General features: G+C 37.4%; 2 protein-coding genes across 4 annotated transcripts in view; both read left to right on the top strand.

The window, feature by feature from the left end:
* Positions 1-21,807, top strand: part of LOC141405488 (uncharacterized) — a 52,817-nt gene that overhangs the window by 28,995 nt on the left and 2,015 nt on the right. The window lies entirely within an intron of this gene.
* LOC141406571 (uncharacterized) lies at positions 10,857-11,630 on the top strand. Its single transcript, XM_073992301.1, has 3 exons — positions 10,857-11,141; positions 11,215-11,382; positions 11,460-11,630. Exons 1-3 carry the CDS (start codon positions 10,899-10,901, stop codon positions 11,625-11,627), a joined length of 579 nt encoding a protein of 192 aa, XP_073848402.1. The 5' UTR covers positions 10,857-10,898; the 3' UTR covers positions 11,628-11,630.

Raw genomic sequence — 21,807 nt, forward strand, 5'->3', positions numbered from 1 at the left:
GATTTTAATTATAATTACGAATGTCACAGCTTTGGTTGGGGACCTTCCAAAGCAAAGCCTGAATATGAAAGTAGAAAATCCCATCCTTACAATGATGCAAAGTCGGTTGGCGTAGGTGGTCAAACATCAGTATTGCATCCCATTTGTTTTTCAATTTTTCTTTTGCAATTTCTATAGGGTCGTCACGAAATTTTGGTGGTTAATAGAGCTCCCAGAGAGTAAGAAGCATATTGAGTTTGGTGATGGTTGGATAATATTCAAGACTCGGAATGGACAAAAAACTTATGTGGACAAAAATTTAAAGTTTTATTTTTATGCGAATATATTCGCTTTTAGTAGTCGTATTTCAAAGGGAAAGTCCGTCAATGGATGAGGAAAAGAAAGATCACCTTTATTATGATGCAAAATAGGTTGGCGCACATCCCACTTTCCCATTTTTTATTTGAATTGTGGTGACGAACATGCCAGCTTTGGTTGGATGCGTTTCAACAATGACGTTGTCAAAATCGGTGAAATGCCTGTGATGTTGAAAAATATGCTGGGATATCCCAATTTCCAATTTATGGAATTTTATTTCCATGTCAGATACTTTTGCTTCTGTTAAACATATTCCAAGGGGAGAGCTTGATAATGAAGCTTAACCATCCGAGCTTTAAATTAATACACGCAGAAAATTATATGTTAGAAATATATTTGGATCCAAAAAATATTTGTTTGAGATTGATTGCAAACAAATATATGTTTGGATCCAAACATAATTTGTTTGTGTCCCAACAAATATATGTTTGCAACATTTTGTAACTTATTTCAATTTTATTTGTTTGGGTACCAACATATTTTTTATGTGAGAACATATTTTTTATGGGTGGAGAGAGGATTTTTGTCAAAGAGAGTAACAACAGGGCTCTCGCGGCTGCGGAATGGTGGTTAATAACAAAGAGCTGTGTGTATGGTACAATAGGAGACGCAGAAGCTTTGGTAGTGTGTATGTGGCAGTGTTAATCACCACTGGGCTCGCGAGCCGTGTCTGTGTGAGCACACACAATCTCAATTGTGGTGAGATTCAACGTTACTCTCACCACCGATCATCTTCTTTCTTTTAGCAATGAATTAACTCACAAGCTGTTTATCTAGAGAGGGACAGATAATCTCGTGTGTGTGCCCAACACAAACGCAGCGCACAGAGGGGAAATTTGTGTTAAAATTTGATCAAAAGCCCTAGAAAGCTCATTTATAGTCGGATTGATATAAACTTTTGCACAAATCATATCTTCTGTACAAGGATTAATCCTATAGAAAATAATGAAAATCGGTTCAGATTTGGATGCAGATTCCATATATATTCGCATCTGAAATGAGATAAAAATGCACCAAAATCACTGAAATTTGACAAATGCAAACTGAACCAGCCTAAACAAGCAAAATAGTGTCAGGCGGCTTTGCCGACAGATATATACCCTCAGCCAATGTGAAGCGAAACTTTCACCTCCGGACAGATCGAATGTATTTAAGGTCTCTTCAGAATTTTGTGGTCCTATTTGGACATTTGAACTTGCCGACAAAAATGTGGATTAGGAACTAACTGCACTAATACACAAATGTTGAATTTTTGTAGGGCAGGTACCCTTAGGGAGGACAGATATGGGCCATTTTAGAAGTTAAACTAAATTTTGATTAAATATTAGGAGATCCAAAGTTTGGACCAATTTGGTTGCCCCATTCAAGTGATATCGTCCTATCATTTAAGTGACATTTTTTAAACATTGGGGAGAAGTACCAAAAGCTGTGAACCGGTATTGCCCATGAAACTAAGTTTGGACCAAATCGATTGAACAGTTCGAGAGTTATCGTGCTCTCCGACCGCCACATATGGTGACATAGGGGTTTTTTTACACCTTTCGGGCTGTTTTCCCAAGAAATATGGATTTGCCCCTGAAAAAAATTTTACCGTCGTAATGGACGTAGCGAATGCATGTCGCTTCAACAAAAATCAATGTGATTCGAGAGCAGGTCTTAAAGTGAACTTATCCGAAATTTTGTGTGAGAGATACCAGAAGGAGTATACAAATATAGTCCATATTCGAACCTGATCTATATCTGGTAGATATATTAGGATTTGCAAAGTATATATTACATCGGTCACTACCTTCATGAGTTATCGTGCGCAAAATTTTTCCGAACATTTTTGAAGTTTTGTTGGGGAAGTACCTGAAGGAGTGGACCGATATAGCCCATCTTCGAATTTAAACTATGTTTGGACAAAATATTACGAAGGCCAAATTTTGGACTGAATCGACAAATCCGTTCGAGAGTTATCTTGCGCTCCAACCACTACACAAGATGTCATAGGGGCTTTTTGCACCTTTCCGGTCATTTTCTCAGGAAGTGTGGACTTGCCCCTGATGAAATTTGTACCGTCGTTTGGGGGGAAGCGAATACAAGTTGCTGCAACAAAAATCAAAGCGACTCGAGAGCAGGTCCTAAACTGAACTTATCCGAAATTTTGTGTGGGAGGTACCCGAAGGAGTTTACCGATTGAGTCCATATTGGAACCTCATCTAAGTCTGGTAAAAATTTCATAATGTGCAAAGTATGGACCAAGTCGGTTACTCCCTTCAAGAGTTATCGTACGCACAAATTTTCCGAACATTTTCGAACTTTTGTGGGGGAGGTACCGGAAGGAGTGGACCGATATAATCCATCTTTGAACTTGAACTAAGTTAGGACAAAATATTACGAAAGCCAAATTTTGAACCGAATCGGCACATCCGTTTGAGAGTTATCTTGCGCTCCAACCACTACACACGGTGTCATAGGGTTTTTTGTAACTTTTAAGGCTATTTTCTCAGGAAGTGTGGACTTGCCCCTAATGAAACTTACAGCGTCGTATAGAGGACAGCGAGTACAACTTGCGTAAACAAAAATCAAAGCGATTCGGGACCAGGTCCTAAACTGAACTTTTCCGAAATTTTGTTTGGGAGGTACCCGAAGGAGTGGACCGATTGAGTCCATATTGGAACCTCATCTAAGTTTGGTAGAAATTACACGATGTGCAAAGTATGGTTATTCCCTTCAAGAATCGGTTATTCCCTTCAAGAATTATCGTGCGCACAAGTTTTGCGACAATTGTTGAACATTTGTGGGGGAGGTACCTGAAGGAGTGGACCTATATGGCCCATCTTCGAACTTAAATCAAATCTGGACAAAATATTTCGATACCCAAAATTTAAACCGAATCGATTAATCTGTTCGAGAGTTATCGCGCGCACCAGCCAGCCAGACAGACGGACGGACATTGCTAGATCTACTCAAAATTGTCTGAAACGAATATGGTACAAACATACTATGGTACATTATTTCGATGAGGCACATTTTTGGTCGTATCAAAGTGTAAATACTCTCTTTAGCCTAAAGGATGAGGGTATAAAAAGAAAAAATCTTTTTAAAAGTACATTTGTTATGTTTGGGACTGATTGCAAACAAATATATGTTTGCTGCAAAATATGTTTGGGACATATGTTAGAGAGGCGTTTTTTTTTTTTTCTCCATGTACAAAATGTGTCATTTATAATATTAATATTATTAATTATTTTGTTTTAGTTAAGTTATTTGGTATAAAAGAAATGTTTACGAGTGAACAGCTTATGCACAGGGGTAGTGGTATCACCTAGTCGGCACCGTCTCGAATATAGCATTTGCTCACTTGTTTTATAATGATTTTAATTTATAATGAAAAGCCTTTATAATGAAATTTTACAACTAAATTACAGGTTTGTTCATTTTTCGAATGTTACAGCCCTTGCTTTGTACCAGCTCTCAATGTAATCCATATTCTCTAAAGTAAACACAGATTTCATGTTATTCAGATTATTTTATAATCTACCACGATGGAGATAAATTATTATTCGATGTAAACAACAATTTAAATACCATTGAATTGAATTGTTTATATAGTTGGATGCACAAATTGTGATAGGCATCTCCCAATCATCCCCATTTTTGAATAATGAACATGTAAAGCAATTGAAATACGTACATATGTATGTATATACTATTGTCGGGTATGGGCCGACCATGTGTTAGCCTACACTACGACAAAGCAAAACAGTTAAGAAAAGCTTATAACTTTGTATACCCTCCACCACCAACTGTATTGAAGTGAATAGGAACAACTACTTTAATTTCGATTTATTACAGTAGTAGTACATATATCTCAACTGATAATATTCCCTTCAAGACAGCACATATGGGGCGACATTTTTGTTCTTTCCAAAACATGGATTAATATTTACAATTTTCCGAATTGAGCGAAATACATAAAATTGGGCAATACCGACTAGACCTAAACCTGGATATTCTGGATATGGATAGTTAACAACATCGGGAGCACCGTTCTATGGAGGCTGTATAAAACGTTGACCTGTACCGAGAAATTTCTTCAGGAAAGTTTCGTAACTCCAACGAAGACTAAATACCAAATTTCAGCCATTTCAGTGGCATATTAAAGCTACAACCCTCAAAATACCGAAAATTGGGAATTATTGTTCTATGGGAGCTATACTATCGCCAGGATTAGCAAATGACCGTGATGAGGTTCGTCATGCTAGCCCCATTGACCCCAGAGTCAGGAAGATGACACTGGATGTTAACATTTAGAACATAAGCGGAACAAGTGGTTAAATCATATAAAGAGTGGCTACTTTGGAGCCGTATTAAGTGAATTGTAGGCAACGGTTAAGTCACTCTCGAACCCTGGTAAAAAGGAAGTTAGGACCACAGTTATGTTTGGTGACATTACACTGACTGCTACGAAGAGGTGCCCAAATTTATTTTAATCGACAGTTTGTTGACAAGGCGAAGAGAAGGGTACTATGTTGCACTAGATATCGTCCTGCCGAGAAGCAACCGCCACAATTTACCATAGATGATGTTACGAATGCCATCAGGAACTCTAAATCAACCCAAGCTTTCGTTCCTGACGGAATCTCCATGGTAAAACTGAAATAGCAGAATGTGTCGTGAGTCGGGTATCTCACTAAAGTCTGAAAAACGGGCAGGCTGGTCTTGCTACTGAAGCCTGACAAGGATGACAGCAATGGTGAATCGTACAGACAAATTTCATTTTAGTCATCCCCAGCGTCAGAAATAGCTGTCCTGTTGCTGATCATCAGCATGGGCTCTGTAAGCAGCACAGCCCGAAAAGAGCGCTGCACGCCATCTCCACACATATTAGTCGAGGACTTAACCAGAGCAAGCTGTGTGATAGAACAATTGTTGTCAGGGACGTAGTCAGAAACGTATCTCGACACCATTTTGGGTACAAATGTTGATGCTTTGTGAGTAAAGTATACAAAAAAATATCATTTCGGGTTGAGGGGGGACGGACCGGAAAACCTACATAGAAGTGTAGGTTTGAAAAATCAAAGAACAAAAAAATCGCCGAAGGGATTTTCAAATAAATCGCGGTCCAAGTTTACATTTTTGGGTTTTTTTAGGTTTTCACGAATATGCTTGGAAACTACGAACCGTATCGTAATGAGACTAAAGAAAATATTGTAGCAGTGACAATTCTCTACGAGATGGACTTTTATGACTTTTTCCTAGGATTTACCATTTTTGAGATATTGAAGTTCAAATTGGGACAATGGACTGACTGTATCGCCTCCTTATAAAACATTGTCATGCACGGAGCTCCTTACCTAACCTTAGGTGAAAACAGCTTACCTCTGGGATGTTTTTATGGATTCTGAAACAGCAATGTTGATAGATGAGAAAAATCCAAAAACAAGAAAAAATTGATTTATATAAGTCGCGGTCAAAGATCACATTTTTAGGTTTATTTTAAGTTTTCGCGATTTTGCTTGGAAACCGAAAGTCCTATCGATATAGAGCTAAAGAAAATGTTGTAGATGTGAAAATTCTCTAGAGGTATGACGTTTATGACTTGTTGCCAGATTGTACCATTTTTGAGATAAAGAAGCTCAGGATACATTTTTAGGTTTTTTCGTTAGGGCTTCGCAAGTCTTATCGCTATGGAACCTGAGAAAATCTTATAATTGTGAAAATTCTCTACAAGATTGGCTTGTGTGATTTTATGTTAGGCTGTACCATTTTTTTTTTGTAGATATATAGCATTTCCAAATTAAATGAAACCTTTTCCAAATTGAATGAAACTTTTTCCAAATTGAATGAAACCTTTTCCAAATTAAATGAAACCTTTTCCAAATTAAATGAAACCTTTTCCAAATCAAATGAAACCTTTTCCAAATCAAATGAAACCTTTTCCAAATCAAATGAAACCTTTTCCAAATTGAATGAAACCTTTATTTTTATTAAAAGAAAAAAGCGACAATATTTTGAAAACAGAAAGAAATAAAAAATATATGGGTTTTCAACGATTTTTTACTTAAATTCTAATCTTAAGTAATGACATAAAAGTGTACCTCCCTGCATGCTTTGCTTCCTTGAATTTAAACATTTCATAAGTTTTGGGCATCAATTAAGGTTATAGCGAAATAATGCTAAAGAGAGATTTAAGGGTTAAAAAATTGCTAATAATAACAGGGGCTAATTGTATTACATAATGAAGTGGTTTACGATTTGCTGCTTGTGGAATTTTCAATGGACATACTCATTACATAATTGGAGCAGTCCTGTTTATTGAGATGTTTGTTACTATGCTCAATCACGTCAACGATATTAAAATCTATTGTCTGATCGTGTAGTACCACTCTGGTACACAATTTTATTTTTGAAAATACCTTTACTATTGGGTTCAACATTGCTGAATATGGCATTCAAAATTTCAAATTACTCGGGGTTAATTCTATCATTATGTGTATTCGTTTACTTATTAAGGTATTGCATAAAAATTATCCTAAAAAAACTTTCAAAAATAAAAATGTGTGCCAAAGTGGTACTACGCGATCGGACAATAGATCGTAATACGGTTGACGTGATTGGGCATAGTATCGAACGGCTCAATCAACACGACTGCTCCATTTATGTAAGGAGCATTTTCATTGAGAATTCCCCAAGCAGCAAATCGTGAAACACTTCATTAGGTACTACAATTAGCCCCTCTTATTACACTGTGAACCGAAATCTTGGGGCAGAGATAATTCCTTTTGGGGATGAAAGCCCTTGTTGAGTATATTAATAATCGTGAAGGACAGATTCGAGTTATGGCGTGATTAAGTTTTTACGAAGACCTTAAAACAACTGTTAAGAAAGATATAACGTTAATTTCAGATGCCTTACATGGTCTTCAGCAGAAACTTAATCAGGCCATAACTCGGAACTTCGACTCACGGCTGATCTGTCCTTCGGGATTCTTAATATATTCAAAAAGGGTTTTCATTCCCATAAGGAATTATCTCTGCCCCAGATGTTCGCCTTCATTTTGTGTCACAGTGTTATTAGGAATTTTTTAAAAATAAATTCTCTCTTTAGGATTATTTCGCTATAACTTTAAAAGTTATGAAATGTTTAAGTTCAAGGAAGTAAAACGTGCAGGGAGGTACACTTTTATGTCATTACTTAAGATTAGAATTTAAGTAGAAAAGTCGGTGAAAACCCCTATAATTTTTTATTTCTTTCTCTTTTCAATATATTCAGGCTTTTTTCTTTTAATAAAAATAAAGGTTTCATTCAATTTGGAAAAGGTTTCATTTGATTTGGAAAAGGTTTCATTTGATTTGGAAAAGGTTTCATTTGATTTGGAAAAGGTTTCATTGAATTTGGAAAAGGTTTCATTTAATTTGGAAAAGGTTTCATTCAATTTGGAAAAGGTTTCATTCAATTTGGAAAAGGTTTCATTTAATTTGGAAATGCTATATAAGTTTAAGTTGGGAAATTGCAGTCATGGCATTGTTTTATATGGAGACGATACAGTCAGTCCATTGTCCCAATTTGAACTTCAATATCTCAAAAATGGTAAATCCTAGGAAAAAGTCATAAAGGTCAATCTTGTAGAAAATTTTCACTGCTACAACATTTTCTTTAGTCCCACCACTATACGACTCGCAGTTTTCAAGCAAAATCGTGAAAACCTAAAAATGCCCGAAAAATGTGAACTTTGACCGCGATTTATTTGAAAATCCCTCCTGCGATTTTTATGGTTTTTTGATTTTTCTCATCTATGAACATTGTAGTTTTAGAATCCGCAAAAATTTCCCAGGTGTAAGCACCTTCCATTTAAATCTAGTTAAGGCGCACCGTGTAGAGTTAAAGAGGAAATTCCCCAAGGTGAAGTGATATCTCCGGAACTGTTCCACTTCTACCTCTCCTATATTCCGCCCAATCCAGGCGATATTGAGATCGTAACGTATGCGGTTGATTGATTGTTCGATCTTCGTATTAGTTACCTTCCCTGATGTCATTTATGAAAGGCAGACCTCAAATTTGACTAATCTTTCCACCTTTTTCCACTCGAAACACCCGCTACTAAATCTACGGCCACTCTCTTAACCACATGGACGCGAGAGATGAGCACTGAGTTGAATGTCATGGTCGACGGTAGCAGAATTCCGACCACCAACTATCTCTAGACTCTAGGGGCCACATCCTTGCAGATAGCTATGGCATCTTCGACAAGCAGAGATGTAAAAGAATGTCCTCAACTCCCTAGCCGCCAGTACTTGGGATGCAGATAACGAAATCTCATTGACCACATATAACAAGATCACGGTGCGCCTTAACTAATTTTAAATGGAAGGTGCTTACACCTGAGAAGTTTTAGCAGATTCTGAAACTAGAATGCTCATAGATGAGAAATATCAAGAAACAAAAAAAAATCGCCGGAGGGATTTTCAAAAAAATCGCGATTTAGGTTCACATTTTTAGGGGTTATTTAAGTTTTCACGATTTTGCTTGGAAACCGCGAGTCCTATGTAAATGCGCCTTAAGAAAAGCTGTGAAAATTGTCCTCAAGATTGACCTTTATGATACTTTCGTAGGTTTTACCGTTTTTTTATCGCCTCCTTATAAAACAATGTCATTACTGAAATTTCCCAAATTAAACTTATATATCTTGAAAATGGTACAACCTAGGAAAAAATAAATCATCCAATCTTGTACAGAATTTTCACAGCTTCAACATTTTCTTTAGTCCCATTTTGATATGACTTGCGGTTTCCAAGCAAAATCTTGAAGACTTAAGATAAAAACCTAAAAATTAAAACTGAACCTCTATATCTCAAAAATGGTACAACCTACGAAAAAACCTAAAGGTCAATCTTGTAGAGAATTTTCACAGCTACAACATTTTCTTTAGACTCATTTCGATACGGTTTCCAAGCAAAATCGTGAAAACCTAAAAAACCTCTAAAATTTTGAATTTTGATCGCGATTTATTTAAAAATCCGTCCGGTGATTTTTTCTGATTTTTTTATTTTTCTTATCTATGAACATTGCTGTTTCAGAATCAGCGAAATATTCCCATGTGTAAGCGGTTTTCATGAAAAGTTAGTTAAGGCGCACTGAGCATTGTATTGTTTTATAAGGAGGCGATACAGTCAGTGCATTGTCTCAATTTGAACTTTTATATCTCAAAAGCGGTAAAATCTACGAAGATATCATAAGGATCAATCTTGTGGAGAATTTTCACAGCTACAACATTTTTCTTAGGCCCATTTACACAGGACTCGCGGTTTCCAAGCAAAATCGTGAAAACCTAAAGAACCCCTAAAAATGTAAACTTAAATCGCGATTAATTTGAAAATCCCTCCGGCGATTTTTTTGTTTCTTGAGATTTGCAAAAACTTCCCAGGTGTAAGCACCTTCCATTTAAATTTGGTTAAGGCACACCGTGAGATAGATTGCTCTGTAGTAATCTATGCGGCTCCACTTTGGTCCGCGAATGTAAGTGCAACGCGATGGAAACACATTTAAACCTGCATGACAAAGCTATCTGCGACAAGCTGAGATGCCTCCTCATATCTTCCATCTACACGAGAAGACCAAGATTCTTCCAGTATAGCAACATAGTGGCATGCTTTTGTTGCAGTACTTGCTCGGATGTTAGGGTGAGTACCATCCTAATCACCATATGGTGGATAGGACTCCCCACCCAGGCATGTCAGGAGGGATTTTCATGATCTAGAAAGAGAGGTCCAATGTTATAAGAGAGAATCCCCAGATCAACAAGCCTATCAAGCAGGCTTAAATAGCATTCACACGGATGCAGTCGCCGGTGCCATAAAAAACTATCGTGTGAAATCAGTCCTCAGAGAACATCCACCATCTATAGCAACTGAGGAACATTTGCCAGTAAAATATACAAGGAAAGAATTTCCTTAACAGTCTCTATTTAGGGGTCGATTATGGATGGCAACTCAACTAAAGTTGCGTTGCCAGAAGTGAAAATCACATAATAAAAATGAGTGAAACGACAGAAAATTTTGTCAAATTCACTCAAAATCAGGGTTTTGAGCCTTCGGCTATTACTGCAATCGTAAAAAATGTTGAATTTCAATGCGAAAATGAAATTTTCTATTACTAAATTTGCTGTCGGCAACGCAACTGGAGTTGGGTTGCCATCCATAATCGACCCCTTAATAAGCATCTCGGCCATCAGCCGTCTTGTTTTTTCTAGCTCATTGTTTCGAGATGTTCGCTGCATACATCCATTTATTTTCCAATTGGGATTTGTTACATTTTACCATTTTTTTGATTTTTTATCTTCATTTGAAACTTTATCTGACCACAACAATCAATAATTACATTTAAATTTGACGTATCTGATTCATATCTCCTCGAATTGCACAATAAACCATTACATTTAAATAATTATTTCGACTATCGGATTTAGCTACGATTGCGTTGCAACTGCTATAAATTCCAAGTGTAAATTTCCAATTCCAGTAGGTATTCGCAAATCACCGCAAAAGACCACAAGAATGTCACCATTTGCCTTCATATGGCTAGGAATTTTCACAATATGTGCTCGAGCAACACTCTACGAATTTGTTCCCGACAACGACAAAGTTTTCGATAGTTGTTCTGAAATACCCGACAACAATGGTATTCACGATATTATGGATATGTCTGAAATAAATATTGAATTGCTCGAAAATAGTATTGCCGTTAATGGCAATTGTACGGTAGTTTGGAAGGGTGTACAACCAACCGATCGCATACAGGTGAGTTCTAGTCTAGCCCCAGGAGTATGACTCCATGCCAGGCAAAAATCTCACTAAAACAAGTCCTCCTTAGCTAAATGCCGAAGTATACAAATTTCAACGTGGCGATTGGCAACAGACAACGATTACCTTTATTATTGCCGATTTTTGCCCCGTTCAGTTTGAAGAGAACAGTGTTTGGTATCGTGTTTGGAGCAGTCATATTCCCCAAGATGAACGTAAATGCATCAATAATTATGGAGTAGGTTAAGAAAAATTTTTTGGATTTTTGTTTTCCTTCATCGGATTTTTATTTTACCACATCTTTCTCTTTTGAAGCATGTCTACCATCAACATGCCTTTGAAATAGACAGCACCATGGAGTTTAGTCTACAAATGGAGGGCCGCCACAAAATAGTCGTCAAAGTTCAGGCATTCGACGAATTGAATAATCCACGGGAAAACTTAATATGTGTAAATATTTTTGGAGAATTTTATAAAATTTAAAAACTAAACAAAAAAAGATTTTTTGGAATAGTGAGATAAATAAAAGAGCAACAATAATTTTTTTTTGATACTACGTTCTTCTAAAAGAAAAGCTTGCTGTTTTTCGGAGGTTATTGCGTTTTTCTATAAGAAAGTCCTGTGGTCTTCTCCAAGAAGTTCTTGTGGTATTCTATACGGTGACCGTGTGTTCTTCTATAAAAAGGCATTGAAGTCATCTATAAAAGGGCATTGTGGTCTTCTATAAAACGACATTATGTTTTTCTATACGAAGACCTTGTGGCCTTTTATAAGAAGACCTTGTGATCTTCTATAAGAAGACCTTGCGGTCTTCTATAAGAAGACCTTGCGGTCTTCTATAAGAAGACATTGTGGTCTACTATAAGAAGAAATCCCGTATGGTCTTCTATAGGAAGACTTTATAGTCTTCTGCAAGAAGACCTTGTAGACCTCTATAAGAACAACTTATGGTCCCCTATACGAAGACCTTGTGGTCCCCTATAAGAAAGCGTTGTAGTCACCTATAAGAAGACCTCGTAGTCCTCTATAACAGTATCTTGTAGAGGTCTTGGTAAAAAAAACTTCAAGGTCTTCAATTATAAAACCTCAGAGACCTCCAGGTCTTCGTATAGAAGATCTCCATGTCTTCGAATAGAAAACCTCCAGGTCTTCGTATAGAAGACCTCAAGGTCTTCGTATAGAAGACCTCAAGGTCTTCGCATAGAAGACCTCAAGGTCTTCGTATAGAAGACCACAAGGTCTTCGTATAGAAGACCACAATTTCTTCGTATAGAAGACCACAATTTCTTCGTGTAGAATACCTGCAGGTCTTTGTATAGAAGACCTCCAGGTCTTCGTATAAAAGATCTCCATGTCTTCGAATAAAAAACCTCCAGGTCTTCGTATAGAAGACCTCAAGGTCTTCGTATAGAAGACCTCAAGGTCTTCGCATAGAAGACCTCAAGGTCTTCGTATAGAAGACCACAAGGTCTTCGTATAGAAGACCACAATTTCTTCGTATAGAAGACCACAATTTCTTCGTATAGAAGACCTCAAGGTCTTCGTATAGAAGACCACAAGGTCTTCGTATAGAAGAACACAAGGTCTTCGTATAGAAGATTACAATTTCTTCGTATAGAAGACCTCTAGGTCTTCGTATAGAAGACCTCTAGGTCTTCGTATAGAAGACCTCTAGGTCTTCGTATAGAAGACCTCTAGGTCTTCGTATAGAAGACCTCTAGGTCTTCGTATAGAAGACCTCTAGGTCTTCGTATAGAACACCTCAAGGTCTTCGTATAGAACACCTCAAGGTCTTCGTATAGAACACCTCTAGGTCTTCGTATAGAAGACCTCTAGGTCTTCGTATAGAACACCTCAAGGTCTTCGTATAGAACACCTTAAGGTCTTCGTATAGAAGACCTGCAAGGTCTTCGTATAGAAGACCTTCAAGGTCTTGGTATAGAATACCTTCAAGGTCTTCGTATAGGAGACCACAAGGTCTTCGTATAGAAGACCAGAGGTCTTCGTATAGAAGCCCTCCAGGTCTTCGTATAGAGACCTCTTGGTCTTCGTATAGAAGACCTCAAGGTATTCGTAAAGAAGACGTCAAAGTCTTCGTATAGAAGACCTCAAGGGTTTCGTATAGAAGACCTCAAAGTATTCGTATAGAAGATCTCAAGGTCTTCGTATAGAAGACCTCAAGATTTTCGTATAGAAGATGTCAAGGTCTTCGTATAGAACACCTCAAGGTCTTCGTATAGAAGACTTCAAGGTCTTCGTATAGAAGACCTCAGAGTCTTCGTATAGAAGACCTCCAGGTCTTCGTATAGAAGACCTCCAGGTCTTCGTATAGAAGACCTCCAGGTCTTCGTATAGAAGACCTCCAGGTCTTAGTATAGAAGACCTCCAGGTCTTCGTACAGAAGACTTCCAGGTCTTCGTACAGAAGACTTCCAGGTCTTCGTATAGAAGTCCTCAAGGTCTTCGTATAGAAGACCTCAAGTTCTTCGTATAGAAGGCCTCCAGGTCTTCGTATAGAAGACCTCCAGGTCTTAGTATAGAAGACCTCCAGGTCTTCGTACAGAAGACTTCCAGGTCTTCGTACAGAAGACTTCCAGGTCTTCGTATAGAAGTCCTCAAGGTCTTCGTATAGAAGTCCTCAAGGTCTTCGTATAGAAGATCTCAAGGTCTTCGTATAGAAGACCTCAAGGTCTTCGTATAGAAGACCTCAAGTTCTTCGTACAGAAGACCTAAAGGTCTTCGTATAGAAGACCACAAGATCTTCGTATAGAAGACCACACGGTCTTCGTATAGAAGACCACAAGGTCTTCGTATAGAAGACCACAAGGTCTTCGTATAGAAGACCACAAGGTCTTCGTATAGAAGACCACAAGGTCTTCGTATAGAGGACCACAAGGTCTTCGTATAGAAGACCACAAGGTCTTCGTACAGAAGACCACAAGGTCTTCGTACAGAAGACCACAAGGTCTTCGTATAGAAGACCCCAAGTTCTTCATACAGAAGACCTAAAAGTCTTCGTATAGAAGACCACAAGATCTTCGTATAGAATACCTAAAGGTCTTCGTATAGAAGACCACAAAGTATTCATATAGAAGACCTCAAGCTCTTCGTATAGAGACCTCTTGGTCTTCGTACAGAAGACTTCAAGGTCTTCGTATAGAAGACCTCAAGGTCTTCGCATAGAAGACCCCGCATAGAAGACCTCAAGGTCTTCGTACAGAAGACCTCAAGGTCTTCGCATAGAAGACCTCAAGGTCTTCGCATAGAAGACCTCAAGGTCTTCGCATAGAAGACCTCAAGGTCTTCGCATAGAAGACCTCAAGGTCTTCGCATAGAAGGCCTCAAGGTCTTCGCATAGAAGACCTCAAGGTCTTCGTCTAGAAGACTTCCAGGTCTTCGCATAGAAGACCTCAAGGGTCAAAGGTCTTCGTATAGAAGACATCAAGTTCGTAGCCTAGAAGACATCAAGTTCGTAGCATAGAAGACCTCAAGGTCTTCGCATAGAAGACTAGAACAGAAGACCTCAAAGTCTATACAAAGTAAACCTTTTGAAGCGGCGGAAATACTCTGTATTACATCAGCAGCGCTCCCTTCAACACCACAGGGTGTGCTACAGCCTTGTCGTTCCAAGAATTTCTAGAAGCCGCTGTCTCGGTATGTAATTTCAGGATATTGAAAGAGCACAAGAAGTTTAATTTTCAGCGTGTTATCAAGAACTCGCACTGGACCACCTTTGATTTTCGACGTTTTCTTTTCTAGGGTCATAATCTTCTCGTCTTGAGCCAGAATATTACAGCTTTTCTTTACCTTTTCTCTAACTGACGGTTTCAATTCGCTGTCTGATTCACAACTAACCCGCTGTTCCCCCTATTCTCTTGTATTTATCGAAAGTTCCCTCTCGTCGTCGATGTTTCTAGTCTAGTTCTGGTAACAACTGGAGTACCAGCAACGCTATAGTGCCACAAACACACAGCCCACATTGAGCGACCAATAACACATATACATATGTACGGGCAAAGGGCAACAAAAACAAGAGAATTGACGTCACTTCATAGCTGTGAAAAATTCCATACAATAGTTTTCGTTGCAAAACGAAATCAAATAATGAAACTGCTTAATAACAAGTAAAAAAGTATCAGTCGGCTTTGCCGACAGAGATATACCCTCAGCCTATGTATATTGAAACAATTTTTTTTTTTTCAAACAACGCATGTATTTAGAGAGTTTTAAAAAATTTGGGCGTTTGAACTGACAAAAATGTTGATTACGATTTAATATCAAAAGTTTTGCGGAGGAGATACTAAAAAGAATGGATCTCCAGCCACTACATATGGTACCATAGGGGTTTTTTAGAACTTCAGGGATGTTTGCTCAAGAAGTATGAACTTGCCACTGAAACAACTTTTAACATCGCAATTGAGGCAGCAATGCAAGTTGCTTCAACAAAAATCAAAGTGATTCGAAAGCAGGTCTTAAAGTGAACATGTATCCGAAATTTTGAGTGGGAGGTACCGGATGGAATGGACAAATATAGTCCATACTTGAACCTGATCTATATCTGGTAGATATATTAGGATGTGTAAAGTATGGACCAATTCGGCCACTCTCTTCAAGAGTTATCGTACGCACAATTTTTCCGAACATTTTTGAACTTTTGTGGGGGAGGTACCTGAAGGAGTGGACCGATATGGCTTATATTCGAACTTAAACTATGTTTGGACAAAATATTACTAAGGGCAAACTTTGGACCGAATCGGCAGACCTGTTCGAGAGTTGCTTTGCCCTCCAACCTCCTCACACGGTGTCATAGGGGTTTTTTGCAACTTTCAGGCTATTTTCTCAGGAAGTATGGACTTGCCCCTGATGAAACTTATACCGTCGTATGGAGGGCAGTGAATACAAGTTGCTAAAGCAAAAATCAAAGCGATTCGAGAGATGTTCCTAAACTGAACTTTTCCAAAATTTTGTGTGGGAGGTACCCGACGGAGTGGACCGATTGAGTCCATATTAAAACCTGATCTAAGTCTGGTACACGCTCCACGATGGGCAAAGTATGGACCAAATCGGTTACACCCTTCAAGAGTTATCGTGCGTACAAATTTTCCGAACATTTTCTAACTTTTGTGGGGGAGGTACCGGAAGGAGTGGACCGATATAGCTCATCTTCGAACTTAAACTAAGTTTGGACAAAATATTACGAAAGCCAAAATTTGAACCGAATCGGTTCATCCCTTCGAGAGTTATCGTGCGCTCCAGCCAGCCAGACAGACAGACAGACGGACGGACATTGCTCAATCGACTCCAAATTGTCTGAAACACATTTCGTCCAAACATACTTGGGGTCTAAAACCATTATTTCGATGAGGCACATTTTGCCCGTATGAAAGTGTATATACCCTTCATAGCCTAAAGACTGAGGGTATAAAAATGTACGTTACGATTAAATTTTTTTAGCTAACGAAAATTCATCTAAGTTAACGTAAGCATTAGGGTTATGACTTTTTGAAATTTTTTCTCAAAAAATGATTGCCTGTAGTGAGAATGAATGCCTATTAATGCCTAAAATAACGTTAAATCCATTTTATTATAAACAAGTAAAAAAGCATTAAGTTCGGCCGGGCCGAACTTTTCATACCCTCCACCATAAAATATTCATTCCTGTCCCCAACTTTAAGTCAGTACGTTAAAATGTCAGATAATGTACATAAAATGCTTCATTCGGGAGGCCCTTTTTTATGGTGCCTATATCTAACTGTTGACAATTTTTGGTGGGCTAGAAATTGGGAGGTACTGTTATATAGTGGTTATAATAAAACATGGGTCTATGTTGAGAGTTTTTGATGGGAGCCTTTAATGTCAAATAACTCCTAATTCGGTTAAAAAATTTAGCTAGAATCCTCAAAATAACGAAAATCGGTACATAACGTGGGAACAGCTAGTTCGGAGGTATCTGGGCTATACGAAAATATGAACTTAAATGAACAATTTTTGTTGCAGAATTTTTGTTGACTTTTAAATTTCAAATTACAGAAAGTTCGTCCAAAAACTAAAGCTAAGGTACGGAAAATCAGGAGGTTTGTTTTGGGGCTATACAAAAACATGGACCTACGTTCGGTTAAACATTTTAAGTAAAATCCTCAAAGTACCGAAAATCGGGAAGTATCGTTATATTGGGGCTATGTTGAAAATTGTTGGTGCAGATTCGTGGTGACCACTACAACCTTCAAATGTCAAATTACAGTTAGTTTTGTTAAAATTTGTAGCTAAAATGGTCAAATTACTAAGAATTGGGAGGTACCGTTACATGGGAGCTATATCCGAACATAGGTCCATATGTTGACAATTTTTGATGGAGAGGTGTTGTGACCACTAAGAACTTAAAATGTCAAATTACTGCTAGTTCGGTTTAATATTGTAGCTAAAATCAAATCGGGAGGTACCGTTATATGGGGGCTTTCTTGACAATTTTTAGTGGAGAGGTGTGGTGACCACTAAGAATTTCAAAAGTCAAATGTTCAAATTACAGATAATTCGGTTAAAACTTGTTGGTAAAATTCTCAAAATACCTGAAATCGGGCGGTAACGTTATATGGGGGCTATTCCAAAACGTGGACCTATGTCCACTAGTTATATAAGTTTATTGACATTTAAGAACCCTAAATGTCAATTGATAGCTAAATCGGTCGGAAAATGTAGATAAAAACGTCGAAATGTCGTAAATCGGGGGTACCGTTATATGGGGGCTATACCAACACGTAGACCTAGGTCCACAACTTTTGTTATATAAGTTTAGTTACACTTAAGAACCCTAAATGTCAAATTATAGTTAAATCGGTGTGAAAATGTAGCTAAAACCGTCAAGATACCGTAAATCGGGGGGTACCGTTATATGGAGGCTATACCAAAACGTGACATTTAACGTTGACATTTAAGAACCCTAAATTTCAAACTATAGCTAAATCGGTCTGAAAATGTAGCTAAAAACGTCAAAATACCGTAAATCGGGGAGCTACCGTTATATGGGGGCTATACCAAAACGTGGACCTATGTCCACAAGTTATGTTAAATAAGTTTAATGGCACTTAAGAACCCTAAATGTCAAAATATAGCTAAGTCGGTCTGAAAATGTAGCTAAAACCGTCAAAATACCGTAAATCGGGGGGTACCGTTATATGGGGGCTATACCAAAACGTGGAACTATGTCCACAACTTTTGTTATATAAGTTGATTAACACTTAAGAACCCTAAATGTCAAATTATAGCTACATCGGTCTGATAATGTAGCTAAAACGTCAAAATACCGTATATCGGGGGATACCGTTATATGTGGGCTATACTAAAACGTGGACTTATGTCCACAACTTTTGTTATATATGTTTATTGATACTTAAGAACCCTAAAAGTCAAATTATAGCTAAATCGGTCTAAAAATGTTGCTAAAAACGTCAAAATACCGCAAATCGGGGGGTACCGTTATATGGGGGCTATACCAAAACGTGGAACTATGTCCACAAGTTTTGTTATATATGTTTATTGACACTTAAGAACCCTAAATGTCAAATTATAGCCAAATCGGTCTGAATATGTAGCTAAAGCCGTCAAAATACCGTAAATCGGGGGTACCGTTATATGGGGGCTATACCAAAACGTGGACCTATGTCCACAACTTTTGTAAATATAAGATTACTGACACTTACGAACCCCAAATGTCAAATTATAGCTACATCGGTCTGAAAATGTAGCTAAAAACGTCAAAATACCGCAAATCGGGGGGTACCGTTATATGGGGGCTATACCAAAACGTGGACCTATGTCCACAACTTCTAATATATATTAACACCTAAGAACCCTAAATGTCAAATTATAGCTACATCGGTCTGATAATGTAGCTAAAAACGTCAAAATACCGTATATCGGGGGGTACCGTTATATGGGCGCTATACCAAAACGTGGACCTATGTCCACAACTTTTGTTATATAAGTTTACTGATACTTAAGAACCCTAAATGTTAAATTATAGCTAAATCGGTCTAAAAATGTATCTAAAAACGTCAAAATACCGCAAATCGGGGGGTACCGTTATATGGGGGCTATACCAAAACGTGGACCTATGTCCACAAGTTTTGTTATATATGTTTATTGATACTTATGAACCCTACGTGTCAAATTATAGCCAAATCGGTCTGAAATTGTAGCTAAAAACGTCAAAATACCGTAAATCGGGGGGTACCGTTATATGGGGGCTATACCAAAACGTGGACCGATATAGCCCATCATCGAACTTGACCTGCCTGCAAACAAAAGACGCATTTTCCCAAAATTTCAGCGTCCTATCTCCATTTTTGTGGATGCTAGAGTGATTACCACAGACGGACGGACGGACGTGCTCAGATCGACTTAGAATTTTACCCTGATCAAGAATATATATACTTTATAGGGTCGCAAATGAGTATTTCAATGCGTTACAAACGGAAAAACAAACTTAATATACCCTCCATACTATGGTGGAGGGTATAAAAAGGTTCCGCACAAATCACTTTGAAAAAAATTTTAAAAAATTCTATGAAACGAAAAAGATTTTTATACCCTACACCACTATGTGGTTTTGGCCAAAAAGTTTCTAACGCATCGCAATAATGGTCGTAGACCCCTACTTATATATATCAAAATGAATGTCTCGACGAGCTGAGTCGATCTGGCTATGCGTGTCCGTCCTTGTAATCACGCTACAGGTCGCAACGATCGGATCGTCAAGAAATTTTGGGTGTTGATGGGGGTCCCGGAGGGGAACAAGCCTATTGATTTTGCTTATGGTCGGATAATATTTAGTGGTCGGAATTGGCAAAAAACGTATGTGGATAAAAAGACAACGTTTTTTTCCAAACCAAATATCTCAGCTTCTATATTGGGTATACCAAAAGCAAAACCTGACAATGAAAGTAGAAAATCCCACCTTTACAATGATGCGTAGGTAGTCAAACAACGAAGATATCGCAATAGCCGCTAATAGAACACAACTTTTCATTTTTGCGATTTAAGATATAATGACGAATTTCACAGCATAGGTTGGCGACTTTCCAAAAGCAAAGTCTGACAATGAAAGTCATTTGGAGTAAAAGCCATATAGGTGAAAACTTTCGTATCTCCATAAAAGAAATGTTTTCGAGTGAAAAGATTATTCACAGAGGTAGTGGTGTAGGGTATCACATAGTCGGCCCCGTACCGACTATAGCCTTTTCTCACTTGTTTTTCTTAAAAAATAATTTTAAGTTGCACGAATGAATGATATTTTGCCTATTAACGCCTAAAATTACTTTTTTCCATTTTAATAATGAAAAAGGTCCCGCACAAACCACTTTTAATTTTTATGCTATATCAAATAAAGTTATATTTAATATAAATGATATATCAGCAAAAATGTCTAAAATCGTCTTTTCCATTTCAAAAAAATCAAAAAAAAATGTTGATACTACATCTATGATTTTTGGTACATAGATTAAGAAAAAAATCGTCCTTCCAAATCTGTTTTCGTTACCAACTTTGATTGTTGCGCGCAAAAGATATGACCGTTTTAATTATGCTAATTAGAAAAAATTCTAAAAAAATCGCGACTTAATATAGTAAGCTGTTATATCCAATTGTCATTAACTGAATTCGCACCCTTTGAGAATATGCAAAAAAAAAATCAAAAAGTTTCAATGGATTCGCGAAAAATTAAATTTGTTAAATAATTTCACGTATTTACAAACATATTTTTGAAACAATAGCGCTTATACTTACAAAAAAAAATATATAAAAATTATAGCAGCATCCAGACATTGTGAGGAATAAAATGAAACCTAAGTCGTGAAGTTTGGAGCTATAGTATTCTTGTTATTTGCAAAAATACAATGAAAATGTGACGAAAAAAAATAAAAATTATGTTATTCTAATTTTATTTTTTTTATGGTTTTATAGGAAATGTTGAAGAAAAAATGATTGAGTTCTTCGTCATTTTCGTCCAAATTTCACGCAATAATGAAGATATTCCGTTGCAACAACTTTTTCACTTATAGTTTTCCTATTGGCGAATATTTTTAGAACATTATATTAAATCACAAGGAATTCCAATCACAACCTTAAAATAATGTTATATTGAATATTACAACCTTTGAAACGCATAGAAACCGCGTAATAGTGGAAATCACAAGATGCGCATCCGATTTTCCAAAACAGCGAATCAATCCCTCTTATTTGATATACATTTTGTGAAATTCCATTTGACGACCACGATGTAGCATCAGTTGCATGTTAGGGTGCAAAAAACAGTAAAATGCCCATAATTTCCACGAAGTACATTTGCATTTTATGCGCATCCGATTTCAATGATCACCATTAAAAAATACATCATCCTATGTCATTTCAATGCGATCCATCAAGAACCGTGGATGTAGCATCGCACTCAGTTTTTAGAAAAAATCTATTATATCTCCGGATTCGCGAACGTTTTTCAATATCTGTTTTCGCACATTTTAAATATGCGTTTCGCTCTATTATCTAAGTAGGAATAACACATCTAAAACGCGTCTAAATACGCGATATTTTCAAAAATATTTTTTGCATATTTTCGAAATTTGAGGGGTATCATATCCGCCGATCTAGTGGATGGATTTAGACGCGCAAAG

This window comes from Musca autumnalis, unplaced genomic scaffold (assembly GCF_047663935.1).
Source record: "Musca autumnalis isolate F117 unplaced genomic scaffold, ASM4766393v1 scaffold_5, whole genome shotgun sequence".
Classification (NCBI taxonomy): Eukaryota; Metazoa; Arthropoda; class Insecta; order Diptera; family Muscidae; genus Musca; species Musca autumnalis.